General features: G+C 40.9%; 1 protein-coding gene across 2 annotated transcripts in view; it reads right to left on the bottom strand.

The window, feature by feature from the left end:
* LOC137335092 (death-inducer obliterator 1-like) overlaps positions 1–12,041 on the bottom strand; it is a 132,245-nt gene that overhangs the window by 87,586 nt on the left and 32,618 nt on the right. Inside the window, exons 2-3 of one of the 2 annotated variants that reach the window (XM_068000200.1) lie at positions 11,395–11,641; positions 4,949–5,104 (exon numbers count right to left, since the gene is read on the bottom strand). In XM_068000200.1, the coding sequence (XP_067856301.1) occupies positions 4,949–5,104; positions 11,395–11,614 (376 nt within the window). In that variant the 5' untranslated portion in view covers positions 11,615–11,641. The remainder of the gene's footprint in view (positions 1–4,948; positions 5,105–11,394; positions 11,642–12,041) is intronic. The other variant, XM_068000201.1, reaches the window with a different exon arrangement.

Below are 12,041 nucleotides of genomic sequence, written 5' to 3'. Positions count from 1 at the left end.
TACAGTTTAACATCTATAGTAGGGAAAATTTTGGAATCTTTAATTAAAGATGCCATTCCTAAATATCTAAATGGAGAAAATAATTACAAGCAGCAAACACAAATTTCAGAAAGGAAGACTGTGCTCCACAAATCTGATCAGAGTTATTTGAGGAAGTGACAAGATCTGGTGGATGTGGTATAAATGGACTGTGAGAAAGCCTTTGACAAGGTACCACATAGCAGATCACCGGAGAAGATTAAAGAATATGGAATTGGGAGGAGGGTAGAAATTGGATTAAAAACTGATTAGGAGAGAGGAAAGAGTAAGGGTTAAGGGCAGTTTCTCAGAGTGGTTGGATGTGGGTAGCAGTGTCCAACAAGATTCTGCTCTGGGTCCACTTCTGTTCACTATGTACATCAATGAGTTGTATATATGGCTGGAGGGAAAGGGCGTCTAAATTTGCAAACTATATTAATTATTTGCAAACTATATTAAAACACAAGTCAGTCTGAGGGCCAAAGGAGGCCACAAGGAAATATTGATAAGATGGTGGAATGGGTAAAAAAAAACCTGATGGAATTTAATGTCAGTGTATGGTGGTACATTATAGTTTTTTTTAAAAAGTTATGCTTTGAATGGGGAAAGACTGGGTGATGTGGAAGACTAGAAGGATTCAGGTTCACAAGACACTAAAAATAGCATCTCAAGTGGATACGACCATAAAAAAGATAATGGAATATTTTCTTCATGGTGAAACTATATAAAACCTTAGTAAGAGCATAGTTTTGGGCTCCACACTATAGGAAGAATGTTGAGACAATAGAGAGGGTTCAGTACAATGCACTAGGATGTTGCCATTAAATACAAATATGAAGACAAACTTGAAAAATTAGGGCTGTTTTCCTTAGAACAAAGATTACTGGGTGATTTGGTAAAGGTGTTTAAAATTATGAAGAGATAGGACAGGGTAGGCAGGAACAAACTGTTTCTAGCAGTTAAGGGATGTAGAATGAGGGGATACAGATGAGATTAAATGCAAAAGATTTTGGACAGACGGCAGTACAAACTTTTTTCCCCCAACACACGGAAGGTTGAGAGGCTGGAGAATACAGTACTGGAGCTAGTGATTAAAGCACAGATCATGTCAACATTTAATATTTCAGCCAATCAGCTGAATGAAATTTGGTGGAAGTGGAAGCAACTTAACAAATCGAGTACACGTAGTTTGTAGCACAATTATTTTTTTGAACATATGATTAACTGAATGACACATAAGCATCACAGAGCATATGATATGCAATCTTTTTGATGCATTAAAATATACATCTTTAATTTACATACATAATTACAAGGCATGTAATTTGACTTACATGAGCAATTCAATCTTTTATTCATTAAATTGGCATTTTCTTGGCCCATCTACTCACTTGGTAAGGATCTTTTTGAATTCAATCACTGACGAACTGGCTAGACAACTTAGTAGCATCATATCTTAGAATTACAAGAAATGAATTTTGTGTCATTTCTGGAGATCCTGAACACCAACTCTATTAGCCGCTGCCCCCAACCAGAGCTTTCTCATTAATCATCACTTTTTCAAAAATCACCAAACCAAGCCAGCTTTCAATCCAGCTAACTAATTTCTAGTTAACTCCATGAAAGTTTCATCGTTAACAACCCCATTAACTCCGCTCCCTTGCCACTGATTCAGTCCCCTTCCTAGGCCACTTTCTCAAGCTGAACCGATTTGTTCATAATCTTGGCATGCCATTCAACCCCAAGCTGAGCTTTAAGCCTCACAGCCTATCCATCACTATCTCCCGCCTCTAACAATGTCTAGTTCAGCCCCTTTTCAGTTGAAACCCGTATACGTCTTTATCACCTCCACTCAACTATTCCCAATGCTATCCCATGCTTCACTCTCAAACTCCAAGTTATCCAAAATTCTGCTACATATAACTGTCCCGCTCGTCCATCACTCCCATCTTCCCTGACCTACAATAGCTTTCCATTCCCTACTGCACAAAATTCAAAAAAACCTTGTGCTCTTCTGGAAGTCTCTGCACAAACATGCCCTACTCTGTCTGTAATCTCCCTCAGCCCCATAACCCGTCCTGAATATTCCATTCCTCAGACTTGAGCCTTTTGTGCATTACCATCCCCCCCATGGTTCAAAAACAGGTTAAAAATGGAGTTGAATAGCAGAACGCGCTCGAGCTGAATGGCTTCCTCCTGTTCCTATGCTCATTGGAACCTCCTCCTTAAACCTCCCTCTCTTTGCAAGCCCCACTCTTTGACCAAGCTCTTAGTCACCCCTCCTAACCTCACCCTTTAGTTCAAAGTCTGTTTTCCTTAAGCCCATTTGTGAAACAGCTAAGGAAATTTCTTGTTAAAGTTGCTATGGAAATGCAAGTTGTTGCCTACCATCATTTTTGTAGCCCAGACTTTAAATAAAGATATAAATTAAATGCATAGTAGGTAAGGAACATGTATTAATTAAGGCCAGTTACACTTTACAGAACAGAGTTATGGAATTTGAGCCCTAAAACACTAGCACAAATTCCAAAACACCAAGTAATAAAAATGGAATTTGGCTTTGTCACTCTTAATAAGTGGTCTTAATAATACATTGCACGTAACATTCTGTATCATGTATTTGCCTACACATTGTGAACACCATTAGCAATCTATTTTATTAAAAGTCTTGGATGCGGCATGCACTTTTCATCCACAAACCCTACTTCTGTTGTCAGGATTTTTGAGTAATCCTTTTTGTCAACATTTCTAATGGAAATCTCAAAGTAAACTTTTACACTGGGAATCCCTATGTTAACATTCATACAATGCAAAAACCCTCTCAAATCGTCATTGCTGTAGTTGCCGGTTTCCACCACTGGTGACACCGATACATTCACACTCCGCAACAGTCTCCATTTAACTTGCTTTCACGTTGTACGACGACGCCTGCACCAGCACCACCCCCCCCCCCAACCAAATCTTTTTTTGGGCCTCATGCCTTTGCTTCCACGTCTACACTATTGTACTCAGCCAGCCACCGACAGGACCCACTGTTGCTGGAAGTCAGGCCCTCGGGACCACTGCTCTGCTCCTCCACTCTACCTTTTGTGCAGTCTCTCACCTCCCCACTTCCAAATTAATTTCCACCGTAATTAATCTTCATAGTTTAAAGCTTATTCACAGTCTACTTTCCATTAAATGTCCACTCATATTATTTTGTTTATAAATTTAGAGCCAGTCCTATTAAATTTATGGCTGTTATTTAAATAACACATTTGGGCTCCCCCCTTGTTATCAAATAATAAAATTCTGGAAAAGTGCTATTTAACAAATTTTGGTCAAAACTTATTTCCTTATTTAATTAATGCACTCTGGGCAACTCATTTTATTACAAAGCCTTCCCATTGATTTAATTTATAAACATGTTCAAACCCCATTTGACTAAACTGCTGACTCCATTACTATCAAATGGCCCTTGCTTTTATATTTAATAAATTTGAAAGCCATCCCACTCCATTAAATTGCCACACTTTTCATTTAAGATATAAATTTTATGGGAAGACAATTGAAGCAAATAGCCACTACTTTTATTTATTAACAAAACCTCTGTGCTACCACACTGCTTCAGCTTTAAATTTTAAAACAGCATTTCATTTAAAACATCAGGTAGACAAATTTGGAAGACGGATCAAGAGGGAGAGCAACAAGGAAGCGATGGGAGGAGAACAATGAGGGGGTGATGCAGTTGACAGCAAAGAGGGGTACTTACAGGAGGTTACAGTGGGGATTGGGAGGACAAGGGGAGAACGCACACAAGATGCGGGAGTAAAGAAAGGCAGAGGGGGAAGGCATAGAAAGCAAGGGCAAGACAAGAAATATAAAAGCTCAGTTGACTCAGTGTGCTTAGGAGTAATGCAGGAAACTTCAAACATTTCAACACAATGATTCTTACAGTTAGGATCATTTAAACTTTTTATCTCACCTACTGTACTCTCTTACATACAATCTCCAACTTGTTCATTAACCTGATACAGAAACTCAGGACCTCTTTTGCAAATTGACTTGTAAGAACACAGCATTCATTGCAAGTGGAGCAATTACACCTTCTTGCCTTAAGGGGAAGTACAACTACATTCTATTTTAGATAGTATAATGCCCAACCTTATAAAACAGAGCACTCTCTAACTCATCACAGGCAGTGCCTCAGAAGAATTACCAACAGAGATAGATATAGGTTATAAAGGGATCGCCAGTTATAAATCTAACATGCAAACCCTCAGTTAAGACTAGAAGGTGTAATTGCTGCAAGTTCCCCTGCAAGCTCATATATCATCCTGACGTGGATATATAATGCCACTCCATCACATTGCTGGATCAAAATCCTGGAATTCTCTAACAAACACTACTGTGGAAGTGCCATTACAAGGACTGCACCAGTTCAATAAGACCCATCACCACCTTCTCAGAGTAACTAGGGTGGACAATAATTCCGGCCTTGGCAGCATCGCCCAGATGACAAAAAATGTTTATCCGTTTGCAACGGTGGAAAAAGAAAGGGACTTCGAACCAATTACTCAAAAATATCCAGCCAGTGTGAAACCTAAGGCTAATGATGAACTAGTCGAAACAAATTTTTCAAACACTGAATAGATCATTGGTGAGGCCACATGTGGACTATTGTGTTCAAGCTTAGGCATTGTACCTTCGAAAGGGCATTGATGTATTGGACAGGATTCAAAAAGAGCAATAAGGATTATTCCAGGACCTTGCTACATAGAACAATAGAAATGCAGTATTAGAGTTGAGCTAAATTCCCACGTGAGCAATTTCTGGTAACATATATAGGTTTCAAAATAATACATTCTCAACCAAATTCCAGACCAGTCAGAAGCGCAGGCCTTGGTCCAGTCCTTGTAACTATTCTGCTCTCGTGTCTACACCCACTAACCTGGAGTGTGGAGACGGGGGGACTTCCTGTTGGATTGAACCGGATTCGACTCGGAGTTGCTGCTATTCTGTGAAGATTCCTGAAGACCAGACACTCCTTCATGTTCATCTTCTTCCATTGCAGTGCTGACATCTCCTACATCACCCAACCTTAGGGCTGAAATTAGTAATATTTCAGAAATTGTTCTTGATTATATTAACTAAAATCCCTAACAGCTAAAATCAATTTGAACATAAACAATGGTCACACATTTACATAAATACTATGCTTCAACATGACTACTGAGAAATGATTGATTCAAAATTGGGTGTACAAATTATAGTCGCTTGCAATGACACCAGGATCAATGCATCCAGCTACTCATCCACATGACCCAGTCCTTTCCTTTTGGCTGCCAACTCTGATATCTATGCAACAGCTAACTCACAAGTGAACCATTTTTTCATGTGAGCACTGCCACATCTAAAAATAGATACATTTTAAATTACACCAAAAATTAACAAAATTGATTTGGAGTCTGGTTATTTGCTTCAAACACTTTCAACCGTGCCTTCTCTCCATTCTGATTCCACTTTGGATTTTCGGAAAATAGATTAGCAATTGCTTTTAAAAATTGATCATCTCAATACATCTTACTGGGCAACCCAGGGTTTCGGACAAGTGCTTTTCTATTTCTGCATCTGAAAATAATCCATGAGGTTCAGGGTTTCACTAAACTGTCAAACATCAAAACATACTTATGAATCAACAGCCACGCATTAAATAAGGTTAAAATATGCATAAGCTACAGTCCTGTGGTTAAAAAAGGCCAAAATTAAACATCACAAGAAAAACTTCAACTATTTGATGTCCCGACCTAGTCTGAACAATTTTCCAATAACCTAATTAACAATCTTTAGCTAACATTACCACAACTGTCATTTTGGAATGATTCCCCCAAATAAATTATCATTTCTATCATGCATTTAGTACACACGTATATTCTACGTGAACACATTTTACAGAGTACACAATTTCTACCTACAAATCTCTCTTCCTGTGTTACGATTTGAGTCAATCTTTTTATGTCACCGCTTAACTTTGAAACTGCCTTTGTAAGTATTTATAATGGAAACAGCTGAAGGGATGGCCATCAAATGTGGAGCAAAGGGAGGCGAGGATGAGCAAGAAGCCAGAGTAAGAGGAACGTTGTGTTTAGGGTTGTTGGGGGGGTTCTGGGCTGGAGGAGGTTAGAGATAAGGAGGGGTGAGTCCATGAAGGTACTTAAACAAAAACAGAAAATGCTGGAAATACTCAGCAAGTCAGGCAGCATCTATGGACAAAGAAACAGAGTGAACGTTTCAGGCCGATGACCTATCCACACATCTGGAAGATGTTGAAGATTAAACAGTTTTTAAGCAAGTTCAGAACCAGGGAAGGTGGGGGGGGGGGGGGAAAAGAGAAAACATAAAAGCATAAGAAATAGGAGCAGGCCATAGGGGCCCTCAATCTTGCTCCACCATTCAATAAAATCATGGCTGATCTTCAACCTCAACTCCACTTTCCTGCCCAATCCCCATATCCCTTGATTTCCCCTGGAGTCCAAAAATCTATATCTCAGCCTTGAACATATTCAATAACTCAGCATCCACAGCCCTCAGAGGTAAAGAATTCCAAAGATTCGGAATCGTGCGTGTGAAGAAATTCCTCATCTCAGACTTAAATGGTCGATTCCTTATCCTGCGACTATGCCCCCTAGTTCTAGGCACCAGCCAGGGGAAACAACCTCTCAGCATCTACCACGTCAAGCCCCCTCAGAATCTTTTTTTTTTATTCGTTCATGGGATGTGGATGTCGATGGCAAGGCCAGCATTTATTGCCCATCCCTAATTGCCCTTCAGAAGGTGGTGGTGAGCCACCTTCTTGAACCGCTGCAGTCCGTGTGGTGAAGGTACTTCCACAGTGCTGTTAGGTAGGGAGTTCCAGGATTTTGACCCAGCGACAAGGATGGAACAGCGATATATTTCCAAGACGGGATGGTATGTGACTTGGAGGGGAACATGTAGGTGGTGTTGTTCCCATGTGCTTGCTGCCCTCGTCCTTCTAGGCGATAGAGGTCGCGGGTTTGGGAGGTTCTGTTGAAGAAGCCTTGGCAAGTTGCTGCAGTGCATCCTGTGGATGGTACACACTGCAGCCACAGTGCGTCGGTGGTGAAGGGAGTGAATGTTTAGGGTGGTGGATGGGGTGCCAATCAAGCGGGCTGCTTTGTCCTGGATGGTGTCGAGCTTCTTGAGTGTTGTTGGAGCTGCACTCACTCAGGCAAGTGGAGAGTATTCCATCGCACTCCTGACTTGTGCCTTGTAGATGGTGGAAAGGCTTTGGGGAGTCAGGAGGTGAGCCACTGGCCACAAAATACCCAGCCTCTGACCTGCTCTTGTAGCCACAGTATTTATGTGGCTGGTCCAGTTAAGTTTCTGGTCAATGGTGACCCCCCAGGATGTTGATGGTGGGGGATTCGGCGATGGTAATGCCGTTGAATGTCAAGGGGAGGTGGACTCTCTCTTGTTGGAGATGGTCATTGCCTGGCGCAAATGTTACTTGCCACTTATCAGCCCAAGCCTGGATGTTGTCCAGGTCTTGCTGCATGCCGGCTCAGACTGCTTCATTATCTGAGGGGTTGTGAATGAAACTGAACACACTGCAATCATCAGCGAACATCCCCATTTCTGACCTTATGATGGGGGGCTGGTCATTGATGAAGCAGCTGAAGATGATTGGGCCTAGGACACTGCCCCGAGGAACTCCTGCAGCAACGTCCTGGGGCTGAGATGACTGGCCTCCAACAATCACTACCATCTTCTTTTGTACTAGGTACGACTCCAGCCACTGGAGAGTTTTCCCCGATTCCCATTGACTTCAATTTTACTAGGGCTCCTTGGTGCCACACTCGGCACTAAAAGTGTCAATGAGATCACCTCTCATTCTTCTAAACTCCAGAGAGTATAGGCCCATTCTGCCCAATCTCTCCTCTTAGGACAACCCTCTCATCCCAGGAATTAATCTAGTGAACTTTTGTTGCACCGCCTCTAAGGCAAGTATATCCTTCCTTAGATAAGACGACCAAAACTGTACACAGAATTCCAGGTGAGGTCTCACCAAAGCCCTGTACAATTAAAGTAAGACTTCCTTACTCTTGTACTCCAACTCCCTTGCAATAAAGGCCAACATGCCACTTGCTTTCCTAATTGCTTGCTGTACCTGCATGCTATCTTTTTGTGTTTCTTGTATGAGGACACCCAAGTCTCTCTGGACACCAACATTTAATAGTTTCTCACCATTTAAAAAATATTCTGTTTTTCTAATCTTCCTACCAAAGTGAATAACCTCTCATTTCCCCACAATACACTCCATCTGCCACCTTCTTGCCCACTCACTTAACCTATCTATATCCCTTTGCAGACTCCTTGTGTGCTCCTCACAGCTTACTTTCCTACCTAGCTTTGTATTGTCAGCAAACTTGGATACATTACACTTGGTCCCTTCATCTAAGGCAATAATATAGATTCTGAATAGCTGAGGCCCAAGCACTGATCCTTGCAGCACCCAACTAGTTATAGCCTGCCAACCTGAAAATGACCCATTTATCACTACTCTCTGTTTTCTGTCCATTAACCAATCCTCTGTCCATGCTATTATCCCCAACCCCATGAGCCCTTATCTTGTGTAACCTTTTATGTGGCACCTTATCAAATGCCTTTTGAAAATCCAAATCCATATATACAGCCATTGATTCCGCTTTATCTACCCTGCTAGTTACATCCGCAAAACACTAATAAATTTGTCAAACACAATTTCCCTTTCACAAAACCATGTTGACTCTGCTTATTCATATGATTTAAGTACCCTGTTACCACTTCCTTAATAACGGATTCCAGCATTTTCTCGACGACTGATGTCAGAGAACAAAAGGGAAGGTCTCTGATAGGGTGGAGGGCAGGAGTGATGAAATTACAAAAGGGATGATGGTGCAAGGCAAGGAGGGTGGTAATGGGACAAGTAAAGAAACAAAAAAGGGTCTGGAGGAGCTGTAAATGACAACAAATGTCCGAAAAAACTGGGAGCAGTGGTTATGATCTGAAGTAACTGAAATCAATGTTGAGTCCAGAAGGTTTAAAAGTGTCAAATCAAAAGATGAGGTGCTGTTCCTCGAGCTTCAAGGGACATAAATATGGGGATTTTAAATTTGAAGTGCTGGGGACCAAGAGCTGGTGTGGGATAAAATACAGGAAGCAGAGCTGAATTTATGGAGTGGAAGATCAGCCAGGAGACTGTTGGAATAGTCTAGAGGTGACATGCAGTTTGCAGAATTTTCCAGCATGTATTAGTTGGTTTCTGTTTAGATGAAGCACTAAGATGCCTTCCCTTAACTTGAGAATTTGGCAGTTTCTTTGCTTTTCCAAAAGACTTCAAAACAAATTGGAGTATGCATTTTAAAAGCTTTATTTCAGGCAAATTTCACAAAACTATTTTCTATTATGAATGGCTCAATTTTTAAACTCATGGTTAACATCTTTGTTTAACACTACCTGTGGTTTATTTTGTTGTCATTTAGAAAGAAAACTAGGCTGTTGAGAGAATATATCTATTCTTCCATTGGAGAAGTTGCATACTAGTTTCAGTTTGCTTTTCCAAGTGATTTAAACCTAGCTGGAAGATGAATTCCAATTACTGGCTTCCTCCTGATAGGCTGCTGTCCATGTCACCCACAACAAGCACTTGCCATCTTCATTTAAATTCCAAATGCATTATTTAAAAAAAATTTCTCGAGAAAGGCCGAGGTTTTGTGCTTAAAGAGAATACCTATAAATATTATACGCAGACACAACTGGCCCAATATTGTTCCTGGTGAGCTAGAGGGTATTCTGTTAAAGATGAGTGGAGGGATTGACAGGGATAGATAAGACTGCTGAAAGAAGTCAGAGATATGCTCAGAGACTCAAGTGTTTTTCTGATTGCTTCCTGAAAAATAAAAGTCTTTTTTTTGCCCACTGCAGGTAAATAAAGAAAGTTGTTCTCACAATCGTTAACAAAATTTACTGTGCGGCAGATCACTGTAAATATTATAACACACTTGGAGATCCTGAGCCCCACTTTCTAAAGTCAAATTTTCCAAAGGGAAATGGATCATTGCAGAATAGATATTTTATTAGTATACATTAATAAGTCAAATTAGAAAATGTGATGAGACAAAAATCGGATGACCTTAGGGATCTCCTGGGATCCCCTTGTAAACCTGTAGGATTTGTGAACCCTGGTTTAAAAGGCTGTGCCATCACATGCCAGTTACATAAATAAATGAGTATACAATCTGTAGTTGCATAAATAAACTCCTTGAATGTTGGTACTTAGATTTTCCTGTCAAAGTTACTTCAGATAAAGTTCCAGATTTACCTTGTTTTGATGTTTTTAATGCAATAAAAGTCAATTCATTTAACGGTACAGTTCAAATAATGGTTCCTTGGCTCTTGATTCTGTCACCCCTCAGGCCTTTTCCCTTCCTGAATTTTGGGTCAAGGGGGTAGGTTAGTAAGAGTGGCACAGGCTTTCTGCTCCTGTCCCTGCTGATTTTTTCAGTAGATCTTGGGTGTGTAGGGGTGGAAAACTGTCCCTGCTTTTTTCTGGGGCCGGGACCTGTCAGGCCAGAACACACTCGTGTTAAGTTGCACCCTTTTCCACATTTGCCCAATTAAAACATGGGACACAGAGGCTGCTTGTTCGGGAAGAGCACCCTGCATTGAAAGATTGGCAGAGGGGGCCTGGGCATCAAGAAAAGAAGGATGAGTGCAGCTGCGCATAGGCCACAGCACCAGAATTAAACATTTTTTGCCCCTATTTTTTTCTTCTACAGGCACTTCAGCAGCTGCCTGCTCCTCCAAGGCCAGGTAGCCCAGCTCCTACATATAAAAGATTCCAGGGCTACAAATATGACCAGAGTCAGTGGGCAATCTCTAGGGCAGGTGGAAATCCAGAGATGTCCCCAATCAGAAAGCCTGGGCTATTCAGTTCTGGAATGCTCTGTGGGTGGCCAGATTTGCTGTAAATCATTTAAGAAATATCCTGGTATTGTATGTGCCCAGCTCCAAAATGAGGGGGTATTTATTACATTCAAGAGGAGGCAGCCTCAAGCTAAATTCTGGGAGTTGCAATGCATAGATCACTTGAACAAAGGGTCATTGGTGCATTGTGCGATTTTTGTTCACAGGCTACTTGCAGAGGGAGGAGAAATGTAAAGAATCTCTTAAATAAAACCAGCTCATTGTCAAGAAACTGAATGCATGCCCTGCTGTAATAGGAACAGAACCAATTCTACAAAATAAATGAGTTAATAGCCAGATTAGGTACTAGCCAAATTAGTTAGGTTGGGTTATTCCATACTTTCCTCAATATACAACACAAGTGTAGAATACCTGTAGTTGTGTTTATCTGGCACTGCTCACTACCTTCTGCCTGCAGCTCCAATCTGAATGGTGCACTGGATGATGGCAGCAGTGGATCCTTATCACTCAACATGTTCGATACAGCGTCAGTAGTTTGATACGAATCCGTATTACTGATAAAACAGCTTTCTCCAGGAAGGTTTAAATGATCCTGTGATAGGAATGGACCTACAGATTCTGGGATGTCCATAAATAGATCCACATGATGTTCTGGCTGCTGCAATGAACAAGAAAAGAATAGGGTACTGTAACAATGCATACGCTTTACCATAAATATTAGGAAGCACATGTGCAGAGCAATGCTATGCTGTACTTCCTCAGTGTAAGCTTTGTTACAGGTTTCATTCCAATTTCACCAAAACATTCTAAAGCTGCATTACCCTTCATTCCCCTTCACACACTTTCTTTTTTTTATTAAAAAGTTCCACTAAAACAAAACTCCAAAAGCCGCTGAGAGTCATTTTAAACTGTTACATTACTCATGACAGTTTTGACAAGAGTAATTATTGACAACTGCCTACTAAGAAATAAAAGTGGTCCAATCAATACAAGTATCATTAACATTTAAAAGAAAAGACTTGCATTTATATAGCACCTTTCACCACCTCAGGACGTCC

This window comes from Heptranchias perlo, chromosome 19, assembly GCF_035084215.1.
Source record: "Heptranchias perlo isolate sHepPer1 chromosome 19, sHepPer1.hap1, whole genome shotgun sequence".
NCBI lineage: Eukaryota > Metazoa > Chordata > Chondrichthyes > Hexanchiformes > Hexanchidae > Heptranchias > Heptranchias perlo.
This window is presented reverse-complemented; position numbering and strand designations above follow the sequence as displayed.